Below are 18438 nucleotides of genomic sequence, written 5' to 3'. Positions count from 1 at the left end.
GTTGGTCACTTGTTTACCAGTTCAGGCTTACAACCAGATCCTTCAAAGCAAACAGCAATTCTAACGATGCCAGCTCCAGACAATGTCCAAGCCCTACATTTTCTTGGCATGGTTAACTATCTAGGCAAGTTCATTCCAGATTTAAGTCAACTTTCAGCACCATTACAAGAACTAGCATGCAAAAATGTAATTTGGTCATGGTCAGAACAGCAACAAAGAGTATCTGATGTCCTAAAACAGAAAATTGCCAGCACACCATCTCTCAGCTCTTAGCAATTGTGTTTGCTTGCTCGTAGTTCCATGATTATATTTATGGTCGACCCATTCAGATCGAAACTGATAATCAACCTCTAATTACTAGTTTGAGAAAGCCTATGAATACAGCTCCAGCTACACTGCAACACATGATGCTCAAATTGTAGAAATACAATTTCAGTCTTGTTTACACAAACGGCAAACTTCTGTATCTTGCTGATACTTTATCCAGATCACCCGGAAAAAAAACACAGAACAGCATAATGATGAGAAGCTTGATTCTGAAGTCATGGAAGTGAGTAATTTTTCTTCTACATGTCTTGATGAGCTCAGAACTCACACAGCTTCAGATCCAATTCTCTAGAAGCTAAACCTCTTTATCATTCGAGGATGGCCTTCAAAGCAATCTTGTTGACCAGCAGAAGTGCAAGCTTATTTTCCATACAGATTCCTTTCATGAAGAGATTCAAGATTCTGAATCTGCACAAGAAGATGAAAGAACAGATGCACATTTTTCTCCTGAGGTTTCTGACTCAGACCCAGAGGAGAGCTCAGTTTCTGACAGTACACATGGGGGGATTCTCCTTCTCTGAAACTACCACTAGAATGTGCCAGTGTTATCAGTGGGAGAACACTGGCATTTCTCAGCCCCTCAGAAAATACAGTGAAATGGTAAAGAATGAATTTCCAGAACATGGACCCATTCCTCCAGTTCTGTCAGCTTTGGATGATCTGTGTGTTACTGCCTACAGTCAGTCAGCTGCCCCTAAAATGTAGATAGGATGTATAAAGTTCCTCAGTCATTTAAGTTCTTATAAACTCATCCCAAACCTGACCCAGGAAAACTATAGCATTAGTTAATCCTATTGCTACTAAACACTTAGTTAATTCCAATCCTAATCTTTGTAGTATGTATGAGGAGATTATTGATAAGTATGGGGTAAAGGTATTTGCTCTGCAAGTCTGATTTTTAGAATTTTTAATTGTCAGGCTCATATATAAAGGTTTGTCCTGGCTAATTGTGAAAGAATGAAGAATTAAGTTTTAGCTGTCATTTCTTCTGTTGTTTAAGACCCAACCCATTGGATACAGAGTGTGAGTGTGTGACTCTGTAGATATTTCTTCCAGGGCTTTGGCCACTGGCACTGTTTTGAGGAGGTTTCTCAGAACCTCCTAGATAATTTTAAAAGTGAGATTATAAATTCTCCTTTGGATAGAGATTTAATATTTGGTCCCTCTACTGCAGAGATGAAAAAAAAAAGAGTTACACAGAGGTAGTCTGATACAGGGAATCCATAAGTTTTCTCAGCCCTCCTTTTGTAAGTTTTCCAAGGATTCTCTAACTCCTCATCCAAGTTTGGTAAGAAACAACATAAACAGTCTCAAAATACAGGTCAGACATTTAGGAAGAAATGACTAGGGGGTTCCAAGAATTATTCTGGAAACTCCCAAATCAAGGACATTCCAGTAAATCAGAATGGCTATTTATGAGACTTTGCTCCCTTCCCCCACCCTGGCAGCCCCCCTTTTTTCTTCCAGAAATTCTGAATTTCTACTTTTCTGTTTAACAACAGATTGTTTCAGATAAATGAATTCTGAAAATCATTCACCAAAGTTACAGATGGCAGTGGGAGGAAAGATAAGTTCTCATTCCCAAGACCAGACTCTTTTGATTCTTCCTGTCCTTCATCACATACTGTCCCAGGGAGTGATAGAACTAGTTCCTGCTTCCCAGGTAGAATTTTTTTTTCAAGGATAGTTTTAGTGCCAAAGAAAAAATGCTTGAAGACCAGATCTAGATCTTTCTTTCCTAAACCTGTTTGTGATAGCACCCAAGTTCAAACTGATGTCACGTCACAACCTATTACCTCTTCTTCCTCATTCAGCTTTCCTTGTAATATTAGATTTAAAAGATGCTAATCATCATATTCTTTTTCATCCAGTCTTCTAGCATTGTTGCAGTTCTGTGTTTATAGATCACATTTTTCTGTTCTCTGCCTTACTCTTTGGACTATTCACTGCACCAGAAGTGTTCACAAAGTGACTATCTCCAGTTATAGTTGATTGCAGGCTACATGGTACTCATGATTTTCCACAGTCATATGACTTACTTATATTTGCAGAGTCTGTTTCAAAGTGTCAGCTATCTATCTCTTGGGTGAGAAATCTCTTATACAAGCTGAGATTCCAAGAGAATGTTCAAAAGTCTTTCTTGACTCCTCACAGAATTGCATCTCTTGGGTGTCATCTAGACACCACAGTTTGAAGAGCTTGTTTCACAGGAAGGATAGCTGCATATCTGGGTCTTTTTATAGGGTTTGCCACTCAAACTTTAGTCACTGCAAGGGAATACCTCAGGATTTTGAGTCTCATGGCTTCTATGAATCTCATGGTACCCCTGGCAACACTCCAAATGAGAAAGATGCAGTGTTATCTGAAGTCTCTTTGGTCCCAGCACCAGCACCCCTTGTCTTTTCAGATACCAGTGCTGGAGATTGTCAGAAGGGAAATCACTTGGTGGAGACAGCAGATATCCCTAAATTCAGGTCTTCACTTCTCCATCCCTATTCCAAAGCAATCATTCATCACAGCAATATGTGTGGGACACCAAGGACAGACACAAGCACATAAATATAAAAGAGATGTTTGTCCTGATCAAGGCAGTAAGCTCACTAAATCATCTTTGGTCCCCAGGACCTCTTCAGATTGTTACAGACAATACCTCTGTCATGTGGAACATCAACAAGCAAAGGGGAACCATGTTGTACCCCTTCTACATACTAGCCTTGTTAGCTTGGGATATATTTTCACAACAGAGTCTCACTGTACAGGCATACTACATTCCATCAGAACAAAATTGTGTGGCAGATAAGCTGAGCAGGACAAGGGCAGGCCATCATGAATGGAAATGGGGGGGGGGGTCATCCAAGATTTGATCCCTCTGTGGGGAGCTCCTCATGTAGTCCTCTTTGCCTCATCTCTAAATAATCAGTTGAGAAGATTCTGCTCCAGGACTCCATGCAGTAAGGCCTTGAAAACAGATGTATTTTCTTTTCCTTAGACAGGAATGTTCCTGTATGCTTTTCTTCTCTTTCAATTAATATCCAGGGTACTTCTGAAGATTCAGAAGGAGTTCCCCAGGATCATTCTGGTGACCCCCTTCTGTCCCATGTAACTGTGCTTCTCCCTTCTTTTAGAAATGGCAAAGGGCAATTTCCAAAAGATCCGTTCACACAAGAACATGGGTGGACTGCCTGGATGATAGGCTCTTAATTCCCTTTAGGCATCTGTTTGCAGAGTGTTTTCATCAAGTTCTAATGCAGGCAAGAAAGTCATATATTAGTAAATGGAAAAGCTTTTTTTTTAGCTGGTGCCAACAATATAACTGGCACCCATTCAGGACTTGTTCTCTGTTTTTTCAGTATTTGTGTGAGTTACTATCCTTTAGCTTTTTCTTACTCCTCTATCAAGGTTATGTATAGCCCATTTTAACATGTCTGCCCATGAATCCTCATCTTTCAATGTGGTTTCATGTCAAAATGTTTATGAAAGGGTTTTGCCTAAGGTGCCCCCAAGAAAGCTGGTGGCCCCTCCTTGGAAGTCTTAATTTCGTGTTAGAAAAGCTAACACTTGTTCCATTTGAATCAGCCAATCTGGATGACTTGAGGTTCTTAACATGGAAAACAGCTTTACTGATTGCTCTGATCTCTGCAAGAAGTTATCTGAGTTGCATGCTCTTATGGTGAGTCAATCCTATCTCATTTTTAATAGGGAGAGTTTCTTTGAGAACTTTTTCTTCTTTTATGCCTAAAGAGGTATCCAGGTTTACTTTGTCAGGCTATCCATCTCCCAATTTTCTTTCCTGAACCCAAAATGAGGGAGAAAGGATATTACATACCTAGAATGTCCACAGACAACTAAAGTACTATATTGACAGAACTAAATCTTTCAAATCTTCAGAGTAATTGTTCATTTCTTGTGAAAGTAAGAAGAAGGGACAACCAGTGTCATAACAGTCTATTTCCAAATGGCCGTCAAAGACTATTACTCATCACAACAAAACTGTCCCCAGGCAGGGTCAAGGCCCACTCTACCAGGGCCTTGATTTCATCTATGACTTTCTGAAAGGGTTGGATTCTAGAAGTATTCTATAAGCTGCTACTTGGTCCTCTGCACATATTTTTTTACAAAGCTTAATCCTTCTGTAGGTCTAGATCAGGCTTTGCAAGGACCATTCTCCAGGGGCTCCTGCACACTTCTCCATCCACCTCCCAAATGTAGTAAGCTAGAGTAATCTACCCATTTAGGTAAGGCTACTGTAGCAGTGATCAATATGATGAACAGAATGCAGTTGTTTTGAGTAAGTAAAATGACCATAACAGTAGATGTTCTAATGATCATTGCTGCAGTAACCACTCACTTCCATCCACTCCCCTATTATGTGTTTTGTTTATGCCAGGGAATGGTTATTTAGTTTGTATTCTTCCTAGCATTGTCCTTCCAGGCCTCAGCCTCCCTCTATCTGTTGGCAAGAAAGCTCTGAAGGGCTTGGTGCCCAAACTTGCCTTTTAGTCATCTCAGCTTGAGGTGTCAGGCAGTTTAGGCACACTGAAGGTGCCCTGAAGCTTTGGAAGCTAGCTGAGTGTTACATGCTTGGATATAACCCATTTAGCTAAGGCTACTGTAACAGTGATTTTTTAAACATCTACATTTATGGTAGGTTTACTTATACAACTGTACTTTCTATGCCATTTACAACTTAGTAAAATAGTCATTGAAGGTACTTGGCCATATCCAACAAATAATAATTCCTTACAAGATGTGATAATTAATAACATCACAGCCAAAGCAAACTGCATACAAATATTACCAGAGTCAATGAAATATTATTGCCCATTATGGTGGACTTTAAAACAAACAATCCCTTTTTCAGGACAATATTTTCCCAACCTATTGCTGAAACAATAAAACCTATTTTATTAACAGAACTGGCATTAATAGATTGGTCCTTTCTGTATAACTCTATAGACTCTATATATACTCTGTCAACACCTTATACAATCTGTTACCCCCCCCCCCCCACACACATGCATTTAATAGATTGGCCCTTTCTATACAAGTCTACAGACTCTATATACACAGTCTCAGCATTTTATACAATATGTTTGTCTCTATTCAAGATAGACTTAGTCCGCTAGAAAGAAAACTGTTACAAGATAACACAGTTACTTGGTCAATAGCAGAACTAAATCAACTTTTAAAATCTAATGGTAAAGCTTAGAATGGAAAGTAGACCCATATAGCACAGATATGTTAGGAATTTATCAATATCTAAACTAGAATTAATTCCAACATAATAAAAGCCATTTACCTTGGATAATTTCCAACAGTTCTGCTAGAACATGCAAAGAAATTGTGGCTAAGAGTAAAAACTCTCAGTACCAACACAGTCTTTCCTAAGGCTGCATCTATTAGTACACTAGTTGCAGGCAGCTTAAATGCTATAAAAGACAAAATATCTACACCACTGACTCTGACTAATATTTTCCTAATGACCTTTCTCTCTTGTTTCCAAGTTCACCACTTCATAAGCTTGTACCTCATTCTCCCTTTTACTTTAAATCCATTAACAAACCGACTACAAAAGAATATCATCTAAAAATATTTACTACCTTTATAACCATGATTACAACATTATTCACTTCTTTATTTTATGAGTAACATCTGACTATTAGGCTGACCTTGCAGACAGTCACCACTAAGAGTTTTCAAGATGAAATGGAAGTAGGTTGCCTGGTCTTTCGTATGTATTACACATGCACTCACTCACACCTATGGGCAATTTAGAGTTCCTCGTCCACCTTACAGTATATCTTTGGAATGCGGGAAGAAACCAAAGCACCCAGAGAAAACCCTCACAAACACAGTGAGGACATGCTAACTCAACAAAGAAGGCATCCCACCTGAGAACTGAACCAGAGAACCTCTAGCTATGAGGTGGTAGTTCTACCCATTGTACCAGTACAATACATCAGTTACAGCATACTACACCCTACATTACTAAAAATGGGAGATACATTATTTTGTATAGACCCATATACATGCAGAATTACTACCACTTAAAAAATTTCCTTCATCCACAAATGTTATTAATTCCTGCCCACGTGCAGATATCTGTCAAATAACAAAAATATTAGAAAAATCTATGAAGAAATGCTTGATTGTATTAAAAATACAGTATTTTATGAAATAAAAACTGGATTTCATTCTCAGTACAGTACACTGACTGATACATGCACAATAACAAATCAAATTGTTGAAATATGATGCAAGAACTTTTGACAGGAATTGTTTTTATGGGTTTAAAATGTACCTTCAGAAGTGTAGATCATTCTATTTTATTACAGAAAGCTGTCCAGCTGCAGATTCTTCAAAGAAGTTGTACAATGGTAACTAGGTACTTTAGCAGAACTTTCGGAGTCATAATTAAATCTGGTACCAGCTTTCTCACCCTATGAGCTCCCCAGGGGTCAGTAGTTGGCTAATGTTATACTTATTATTTATAAATGATACACCCAGGAACTTCTGTGTATCAATTGCAATTATGCACTCAGATGACATTGTAATTATAAAAGCCTACAAATCACCTCTAGCATTTAACAAAACTCTCCAATTTAATTTTTTCTTCATCTGGAACTGGTATGCTCACAGCAGATTAACTCTGAACTCACAGACCTTAGCAATGATGTTTCTGTGTATACCAGAATTACTAACTTCAGCATACAACTTAAAAAAAATTAGACCCAGTTGTCATGCTACTACCGTTTGCAAAAGAAAAATATATATTTATGAATGATTGTTGCTCAAAATTTATTTTAGTTGCATGCTGAGCTGCAAACTGAGAAAAGATTATCCCACCTTAACATTTCATACATAACTGCATACCTGCTCACAACCAAAGCTAGACAAGCAAAAGCCATTAATGCACTGCTACCTAGACTAGAATATGCTTGCTAAAAACTGATTTGCAGCCTTCTCAAAACAGTCCAGTGCTACAGAGTGCAGAAGACAAAATTTCCAGAGTTATTCATTTAGCACAATAGGGGGCATCACTGTATAATTTTAAGAGAAAAAAATGGCTCCCAGTAACTATCACAGTTACTTATTCTTAAATCACTACCTTATAGAACCCCTTTAATGAAAACTAGTGTCCCCCCTCTAAGTAAAAAAAAAACTAAACAAATTCCACTTATGTTGTGTGATGCAAATATAGTATACAGCTCCTAAGTTATCTATATACCCTAGCAAGTAGTGAAGAAGCCTTTTCTAAAACTGATCCAGCTTCCTGGAATAAGTTTTTACACCAGAAATGTGTAATTAACACTTCACAGAAATTTTGAAGGCAATTCAGTATGCGGTTTAAAGGCAAATACAAATACAAATGTTTTATTGATTCAGGTTAAACTTAGCACATTATTTTGTTCAAATTCAGAACTCATTTTTTTGTTTTTATTTTAGCTTATTTTAGTGAATATTTCCAAACTTAACCCTTTCACATATACTACTTTGTAACAATTTCTGAAATTATATTTTTCCACTTTATTTGTAGCTTACAGTTGTCCTTATGTCTTTTGTCTTTTACTGTCAAATTAGACAATCTAGGAACTTCATAGTATATACTAAATAGATTAACTGCTCAATTCACTAACAAAGTATTAAGAAAACCGAGAAATGTGTTATGGAAAGTGTAGCAGAGAAGTACAATCTTGTTAACTTAGTAGATTGAAAACTGTGACCAATTATTTGCTACCACAACTAATCATTTGACTGATATTGAAATGTTCACTAATTATGCATGTCTGAAAATGATATCATTTTACTGCTGTTTTTTTATTGTATACCCACTTGTTCTTTTTGATCATATATTATTTATGCCAGATGGCTCAAGTCATTTCCCAATATTCTCCAAGGATCAGTTAATTTATCTGATTTATTAAGTTTTATTATACCATGATCCCCCCAAAACGTGCACGCTGATTGGCCAGCGTGCCCGTTGTAAATCGAGTTATACTAATGGAAAAAGGTCCGGTCGCCCGGACTTTTTTCCATTAGTATAACTTGTTTTTAACACTGTTCGCTATGTTAAATGGGTTTAACATGCGAGACTTTAAAATAAGCAACGGAGATCTCCGTTGCTTATTTTAAAGCTGTCTCGCCATGTTAAACCCATTTAACATAGGCAGTGTTTAAAAACGGAGAAAGCAAGATCTCCGTTGCTTTTTATGTCGCTATGTTAAATGAGTTTAACATATTAAGACAGTTTTAAAATAAGCAACAGAAATGTCCGTTGCTTATTTTAAAACTGTCTCGCTATGTTAAACTCATTTAACATAGCGAGACATAAAAGCAACGGAGATCTTGCTTTCTCCGTTGCTTTTGCTCAACTCTGATGTACTGCGCAGGCGCGCAGTACATCAGAACTGCCGCGGATGCCAGACATCTGCGGAAGGGCAGTAAACAGGCATTATACTATGCCATTATTTAAGAAAAGTAACAGTTTCTTTTCTTAAATAATGTCATGGTATAATAGCAATAACCCACTTCTGGGTGTGGGTAATGCTAAATTTACCCACGGTTGGCTTTGTTTGGTCCCTGGGGCTCACCGGGACCAAACCACGCCAACCATGGGTAAATTTAGCATTACCCACACCCAGGCGTGGGTTATTGCTATAATAAATAAAAGTAACCTGATTACATTCTACATGATGAATGTTTGCATTGTACTTGCTAGTTACAGTAATATTTATTGTAATGAGTTACCACCCTTGTGTATAAACTTTTCTAGCTAATAGAATTGTAGGTCTCACTTGAGGCAGTCAATTAAACAAGTGTCTAAACAAAATATTTTTGTCCAGAAGACATAATATATCAGTAAGTATGGCAAATTAATTCAAATGAGTTTTCATCATTACATTCACTGCTGCATTCCATTTCTTATCTGGAAATGCCAGTGATATATATAATATACATGGTCTGTTTTATGTACTAATGATTAACTGAATGCTTCATTAGATGTAGATTTTAGAAAATATTTCACAATACTGAATGTTTATCTGAATTTAGTCTATTCCCATTACAAAACTAACTATTTTACTGTACCGATATTTTAACTTAATCTTGGGCTAATGTTAGTAGAAATGTTTCCCAAACATGACTTGCTGACAACCTTCTTGCAGAGAAACTCTGTCCTTTCCCTTGTCATTAACTGGTACATCTGATGTTCATGTTAACACACGCACAATACTTTTATGGGCACTTTGGTCTTAAAATAAGGCCAGACATAAAAATGAGCAGCTTGGAACAAAAATAAGGTCATTGAATTTGTGGAAGAACTACTAATAGAAACACTGTATTTGAAGTCTATTTTTTACTTTGTGGATAATCCCTGTCATTTAATGAAATGTTTGCAGGAAATGGGTCGCCATGATGATCTGTGGTCTCTGTTCTATATGCTGGTTGAATTTGCAGTTGGGCAGCTTCCTTGGCGCAAAATCAAAGACAAGGTAAGTATTCTACTGATATCCTGTCAGATCAAACATATTGTGAGTGAAATGTAAATGTCCTGTTGTCTTCTCCTAGTAAGTAGGTTGCAGAGATGTTAGGATAGATGTTGTTTCATTGTGCTTTAGAACAACATTATAAGCATGGAATGATATAACCATTTGAGTATTAAGGATACAGTAACAGTAGTTTGCCATTTTATTATGTCCTTTTGCATCAGGTTGTTGCTGCAGTGGTCATATGTTATGTGTTTCTTTTGGTTTACTGTCACTTGATAGAACTGCAGTTGACTGAAAGTGAAATGTATGAAACAATTTGAATGAAAGGCTATTTGACTGAAAACCCACATAACTGACAATCCAGTTGACTGAAACGTCATTTTCCTGAATCACAAATGATAGAAAAGTGCAGAAGTTTAGTTAGTAATTGATGGTGTCATTTCTGGGGATATGAATTCTTTGACAGTGTCCCCGACATGTTTCACCAGCAAATTTATAGATGTTTGTGTTTATGCACCAACACTGATTCACTGTGTATAGCGCTCTTGTCTTGTCTTTTCTTTTCTTCATGGTTGTGCAGCTGTGAAGTATATATAATCAAGGGGGTGGGGGGTTGCAGGGGGCCTTCCCCCTGCAGAAATGTTGTTTTACTCTGTATTTTGTTATGTAGAATGTTTTCAATGATTTGTGTTTCGGCAAAATGAGGTTTCAGTAAACTGGATTTTCAGTCTAATGCATTTCCAGTCAAATTGTTTCAACTATTTGGCTTTCAGACAATTGCAGTTCTTTCAAATTATAGTAAACCACTTCTTTCAGAAGGAGAGATTTAGTTACACCCATGGTAGGGTATGATACAATTATGCTTGAAAATGGAGGAGGGTAGAAGGGCTGCATTAATGACATTTAATCTTTGTAAGAAGAACTTAAGTAAGCATGAGTAATCACAAGATGAACTGAGCTGTGCAGTCACAAACAGTGAACGACACTTATTAAAAAAAAATGAAAGCATGACCTAACTGTATGTTTAATGAGTGTATGGTAGCAAATACTGAAGAGTTGAAATGCAGTAGTCTGAAAAGAATACATAAAACCCTTGAGAGTGTTCCAACTGCAAACACTTAATGAAAGGTATATCCTGCATATGCTTATGAAACACTACAGTCAGGGGATGTGAATAATGAAATGAAATGTCAAAGACTTAAATGCTAATTTATTTTTGAATATGAAGTTCTAATATATTTTTTGACTATGTTGTTTTTTTCCCCAAGGACATTTAAGATTGTTTTTGCACTGAATTTAAATACTTTTAAGGATACATTTCAAGGCACTACATCTGAATAATAGAAATCTAGCCATCTATCCATCCAGAACCCCTTTTCCCATTTTTGTACTTGGGTTTGGGGTGTCACTTCGACAGTGACAGTCATCTAATGCCAAGGTTAATACCAATGGGTGGCTAGCCCTGCCATGGATTTTAATACTAGAAATATTTTCTTTACTTCCTTTTGAGTTGTCACTGAGTGCAGCAATTTACTCCTACATCCCAAAAGCAGGCAGGTAGGGGCTTAAGCTCCAAATCATATTTATTACACTACCTAAAACTAAGCAATAGTACATTTGGTAAATGTTCATAAAGAGAATCTTCATTTGAAGTCAATGAGAAATAAATGAGTCTTAAGGATCTCTTGAAGCCTATGAGCACTGGTACTGTCAAAGCCAGTAAGGTAGTTAAGTTCCAAAGGTGCTAAACCTGAAAGGCAAAAGAGCAAATCCCAGAGGATTTAAGCTACATTATCAAATCCATCAGCCAACCCTTGCTAGTAGGGAGGAGAAAATATAAAGGACAGCATCTCCTGCACATAGGAAAGCTGTTATTTGTAAGACTAGATAAACATAGAGTGGAACTTTACACATAATATGGAATTAAACTGGAAGTGGGTAAAAGCTCTGAAGAGTTGGGGAGGGGAAGTTATTTGCTGCTAATGAGACATAATTATTAGCTATCAGGCAGTAGAGTTGTGTGTGAACATCAGGCAATCTTTTTCGTAGTCTGTATAATCCAGGAGATAAAGAAACCAAGGCATGCCCGACCATAGTCAAGCCATAGGTTGATAACAGGTGTGTGGGTATGGAAAGTGTTCCTTAAATGAAAACAGGCAGGCTTTACAACAGCTAACTTCTGGCCCTTGCATACCAGTTTCACCCAGAATGACCCTGACATCCTGCAGCTTGGATATAAAATTAAGAGTGGCGCCCCTGTAGTGATGTAGATGTATAAGAGATGAATATTCATTTTTCTCAGAGTGGCATGTAGAATATACATTCCTCAGAATATAGTCATGGGCACTGCCTTGGCTGTACTGAACTTGGACCTGATTACTAAGCATCTGGTAATATAGACAATCTTGACCAACACCAAGGAAATCCAGAGCCAGCATAGAGTTCTGAAGGATGGACAGAGTGTGATGACTGTATCTCATAGACATAGTAGTGAGATACTGAAGTCCTCTCCACCTAATAAGATCACCCAGGGGCAACAGGTACACTGAGAAGAGAGAAAGGTGAGGAGTTAATGCAGATTCAACTGCCTGAAAATTTTCAGAGATGTAGGAGGGAGACCATTACTGAGACGCCATGATAGCTGGCTAACATTCCAGGAAGATTTTATGGCTGACCATGGCAAAAGTGATGGTGAGCTCAAGAAGGACCAAAGCAGAGTAGCACCTTTTATCTCATGTCATGGACATACCACTGAAGACCAAGGTTTGTCGTACTACTATGCAAAGATCAGAAATCAGACTGGGTAAAATATTTGTTAGAAATAAATCAAGCTTGATGTAAACCACTGTCTTTCAAACCTTCCTAACAAGAGGAAGACTGGAGGTATTATGGTAGCTGTCAAGATCATTAGCATCAAAAATGGCATCTTCATAATACTGCTGACATCTCCTTATAATGAGATAGAAAAACACTAACTCTAAAGAAGGCAAGTCATTCCTGTAAAGAATACAGCACAAGACCTGCACGTGTGATATGCCTGGCTTGATCAGGCAAGGGCTTAAATTGCAGGTTGTCTGGCCCATACATAAAAGCAATTAGAGAAATTCTGTGTAAACAGGCCTCTTGAACTCAGACAGCAACCTGAGAGTATCTGTACTTGGACCATCAGCCTCACCGGGGTACACTGATTTATTCAAAACCAGATATTATGGAGGCAAATTAGTCAATATGGTCTCCAGGTCACAAGACAGTCTGATCTACTTATCCTCATAACCACCCTTGAGACAACAGTGACATGGTTAGTCATAGCTGAAATCCACCTGAACAGAAAAGCTGCCTTCTAACAAGTGATGACCAATTGATGCATTTCATAGCTTCATAGGTGTCTACTAGGCTAACGACCACTGGGGCCTTTAAAAGACTAGCCATGCAACCCAAATGTATCCTATAAATTTATTGTGCTGCAGAGGTTATTTCAAAGGGTGTATGTTAGTTAGGCATGATTTAATGGTTGTTTCTGTTCATCAGGGTGTCAGACCACGGATGAATATCCGATTTCCATCCACTGGTCTAGGTTGCTGTGAATAGGTTAAGGGAAGAGCTCTGCTTTACATGGATGAGGAGACTATTTTATAAAATGGAGATTATCTGCGATATATACATATATATATATATATATATATATATATATATATATATATATATATATATATACATACACATACACACACACACACACACACACACACATACCTGTCTCTCCAACATGTTCTATGTAAGTGGGAAAGCAAAGTTTAAATCCTTAGATCTAGTAGTTCTTGTTCTTTTCATTTTTCAGGTATGCATGGTCCATTTTGAGAAACACAATTCAGTTAAAAAATGTACACTATAAGGTACTCAAAATAATTGCTTCATTTGTTGTCAAACTTCATTGCTTGTAAACTGCAATAAATTAACAAAGATCAGTACTCATAAAAGGAGACAATATTAAATAATAGCACAAAGTGATTATCATAAAAAATTAAAAAAAACTAACAATTCATTTAAATAAGTCTGCTTGTAATTTTGTTACTATATATAAAGTTCTAAATCCACAAGATTCTTCCCCCACCCACCTTGTTGAGGGTAAGTATAAACACCTTCCAAGAAATTCTAGACCCTTTTCTTACCAAAGAATGGACATGACAACACTTGTTTACCTTATTAAAGGATAGAGAGGCCTCTAAGAATAAGGTCTGGAATGAAAGGACTTTCCATTTCTTGAAGATGGGGCAGGTATTATATACCTTAGCATGTGTGTTCCTCTGTCATCTCTGCAGAAAGAGCTAATTATATACTTAAACAACCCCACTCAAAAATAAAGACATTTTGAATGAAGCTTCTAGAAAGTTTGAAATTAATTAAAGGATCATATTTTATCAACAGTTAGCTATGTATCGTGAATTGGAAACAGACTTGGTCAAAAGAATAAATAAAGACTCCAATCCTCAGTCAAGAAATGGTAAATGGACTAGAAGATCATCAACAAAGAACAGCTTAATATCAGCATCAGCAGATACAGTGCTGGATCATAATGAATTTGAGCCCCAGTTTGGGTAATGAACCACACTGCCAGTCATACAAGTATCCCTTTCCTTGGCTGTCACCCCCCTTCCATCCACTCCATTGCTATAAAACATTGCTCAAGCGTGCCATTGTGCATACTGTTTTCTTCTTTACACCTACAGTAATCACAGAGATTTGGATTAAGTTTAAAATATTTATTTAAAATTTTGCAGAAAAAAAGAAAACACTGACATTTGTTGAACAAAATAAAAATAAAACTCTCTCATAATAAGAAACTTTAGCATGGACAAACAACTTTTCTCTTCCCTTGAAATTCACATTTAGTGAAAGTGCATCTGGCAAGAGACTTCCTGGGATTCATAGTCAAATAGCAAGGCAGTAATAAGCAGCTATGTGAATGGTGCAAGGATTCAGTAGGGAATGTGTAATCCATTTGCTAACAGCCTGGGACAGCACACTGGATGCAAGTGTCCCTTTTCAGGGGGAGCCCAGAAATACTTTCTGGTAAACTGACTTGGTTAAGTCACACTGTAGACAAATAAATCTGATTATTTATTTAGCTGACATTTGTTCACTGGGGTGGTCTGACTGTGTATATAGAACCCATTTTAAGAGGGTGCCTGGGGAGGCCGCCACATACAATACAATACAAATACATTATAGTCCAAAAACAATACAAGTGACATGAGGAATAGTATACAAAAATAAGTTGATAGAACGTAAATAAGGTTACAAGATATACTACACATCTGGACAATTCTATAGAGTTATATCATTATAGACAATTTCAGTAATTCTAACAACATATACATAGCCTATGAGTAGATAGTGTATAAAAAATAGTATGTAGGTAGTATAGTTTATGACATCGGCTGTTATAGTACATGAAAAATAAAACGCTGGTTTCAGTTAGGAAAATAATAGAGTAAGTGATGCAGGAAGATAGTGAGAGAGTTAAGAAGAACAGAGGCATTGCAGACTGAGCAATAAGTTAAGGATACGGTATAGAAATAGAGAAGGAGTTAGTCGAGCCTTAGGATCATGCAGACTGTGAAGGAGTGAGATGTGACAGAAGAAGAAGAAAATAAAGCTAGTGAGGAAGAGGTGACCATTAAGATGGATTTATGCAGGAGCAGAGCCATGTATTTTTTAAATGATTTTTTTAAAGAGGCTTTAAAGCAGGTTAGGCCAGGTATAGACCTGGTAGCAAGAGGTAGTAAATTCCATAGTTACAGAAAGAATATGAATACAGAGTGATCCGTTTTTTTTTTTTTTGTGGGTTTTCAGATAGGTAAGAGTTTATTTGTCTTCTTATCGTAAGGATCTATTTGGTGTGTAAGGTGTGACTAAGTTGGCTAGTGCAGGGCAGGTAGTAGGCATGAAAATAAGGTTGTGCAAAGTGGGTAACTGACACACACACACACACACACACACACACACACACACACACACACACACACACACACACACACACACACACACACACCTCAAATGTCTCCAAAAACCCTCCTGGACTCCCTCTGTGATCAGCACCGCACCTACGTTCAGAGACTAGCAACTCACCATATCAAACAGCACCTTTTTAAATACTGTCATAACCTCTCAAATTTCAATTGCAAGATCCTTAATAACATTAATTGGTCCATCCTCTATTCCCTACCACTGGGTAATGTTGTTCTAAAATTTAATACGGAATTTCTTGATATTCTCAATAGCCTTGCTCATATAAAAAAGAAAGTTAAATTCACCCAATTACCCTGGCTATCTCCTTCTAGTAAACAATTAGTGTGTAAGAGAGGCAAAGCTTGGAGAGGCTGGCAAAAATATAAATCTCAAGCTCACCTACAGACCTACAAACAACTTTGGAACATGACAAAAAAAAAGTTACTGCTAATAAGAAATATTATTACTTTAACCCACAGGATAACTGAAAACACAACCCCCCCCCAAATTTTGGTCCACTAGCAAGAAAATAGTACACCCTGAAATTCCTAGTACCCATAACCCTTGTCCAGATATCTGTGCCTTAGAAACTGTTTCTAAATGTAACTCCTACTTTATAGACTCAATAGCCACCCTCACCCAAATCTCCCTGCAGAATCCTGTCACCCCTGACAAAATTCAAAGCTCTAACAATGCCATTTTCAACTTAAAATCTCTCCCTACTTCCTATATAAAACATATTACACAAACTAAAGCCCTGCTAACCCTCTGTAGATAATGTGCCATATGAATGTGTAAAGATTGCCGACCCCCTCTATTGCCTACCCAATCTCTGTCTTGCTCAACTGATCCATTTGTGAGTCATATGTCCCATCTGCCTGGAAAAAAAATTATATCATTCCTCTTCATTAAGGGGAAATGCCACTGAAATAACAAACTTCACACCAATTGCTATCTTGTTCCCTCTTTCCAAGATGTTAGAAAAATGTATTCATAAACAACTTTTACAGTACTTAAACCAAGAAAATCTATTAACCTCTACTCAACACATCTTTCACCCAGATCATAGCACAACTGCCTTTGTTGCCTTTTTAGACCACGTCATTAAAGACAGACATAACAATTTAATTTCTTTCCTCTTTTTAGATCTCTCCAAAGCTTTCAGTACAGTCTCTCATACCAGGCTACTGTCAAAAATGTCTGCTTTAGGCTTTTCCAGTACAGCAGTCACTTGGCCCTCTAGCTGGCTCTCTACTTACTTATTTTCTCCCAGTTAATATAGGTGTCCCACAAGGCTCTGTACATGGCCTACTCCTTTTTAACATATTTATAAATGATCTACATACATCATCCCAACAAGCTACACTTATAAAATATGCAGATGACTCCACTGTCATTTGCTTATGTAGTAGACCTTCCCAGTTAGAATCTATCACTCAGCAGGGTTTCAGCTCTATTGAAAACTGGCTCAGTGACAATCAGATTTTCCTAAATACAAATAAAACAAAACTGCTCTTATTTCTGCCCAACTCCCCAATGCACATAAAATACACCTTCAAGTATCTCCTCTCAACAATAGTCAACTGAAATTTGATCGTCATATTCAAAAGTGCATAAAAACAACACACCAAAAACTGGGGCATGCTCTACAGATCAAAAAGATTCCTTAACAACTCCTCAAGAGTTACTCTAGCCAATTCATACCTTCTTCCTTCACCACTGTATGCCTCACCCATTTTCACCAACATTCAGATCTCCCTAAGATCAAAACTTGAGCTTCTCTAGATAACAAAGTAGCTAGATTTGCAGCCAGTCAATCATACAACCCCCACCACTGCTCCCCCTCAGATATTTATACTGTCTTGACTTACCACACTACCTCAGGTTCACCGATATCCTCCTTGCTCATAAAATGGTATACAAATCCTCATCCTGCCCAGCAGCCAGCACCATTACCTCACTAATCACCCTCTTCGCTCATCTGAGAAACACCTCATTGAAATACATAAACTGAAAAAATCTACCAGTCGCTGCCTATATTCCTGCTCAGTAACCAAGGTCTGGAACAGTATTCCTACAGATATTAGAGCAATGCCTTGTAGTCACATATTCACACAACCCCTAAAGACATTTCTCCTTAACTCCTGGCTCTATACATGTCTTATACCAGTCTGACACCACTCGTTACTCATTCCTTCTATTCGTTTCTCTCCCCTCTTTTGCTTCTTCCTTCTCTTTTCCTTGCTCTTCTTTTTCTCCTTTCCTTTCCTCCTTTCACTCATTAGCCAAAGCACCAGTAAGTTCTCTGATAGCTCCCTACTTTAATTCCATTTCCTAATTTCCCTCCAACTGCAAAATCTCTTTCCTTTATCTTAGTCTTTTGCCCATATTTAAAGTTCTTAACATCGTTACCATTGGTTATCACTGCTGATTATACTTTACTAGGTGTTCAGTATCCTATGATTGTTGTTTTATATTCACTGTATGATTTTCCGATCTGAGTTTATTTATCCTGTATGTTGATTCTGCTATATGTTATTACACTTCATGTAATAATATTATGTAGTTCATTAATTGAACTATGTATGTTGGAGCTTTTCTACACTGCCCTATG

The 18438-nt window shown here is 37.4% G+C and overlaps 1 protein-coding gene across 1 annotated transcript in view; it reads left to right on the top strand.

Annotated features, from left to right (window-relative positions):
* Positions 1–18438, top strand: part of TTBK1 (tau tubulin kinase 1) — a 1416073-nt gene that overhangs the window by 814248 nt on the left and 583387 nt on the right. Inside the window, exon 8 of the mRNA XM_044060281.1 lies at positions 9726–9818. Coding sequence (XP_043916216.1) covers positions 9726–9818 — 93 coding nt within the window. The remainder of the gene's footprint in view (positions 1–9725; positions 9819–18438) is intronic.

Source organism: Protopterus annectens, chromosome 1.part0, assembly GCF_019279795.1.
Source record: "Protopterus annectens isolate FY-2018-M chromosome 1.part0, PAN1.0, whole genome shotgun sequence".
NCBI lineage: Eukaryota > Metazoa > Chordata > Ceratodontiformes > Protopteridae > Protopterus > Protopterus annectens.
Note: the sequence above shows the minus strand (reverse complement) of the source record. Positions and strands in the feature narration are given on the sequence as shown.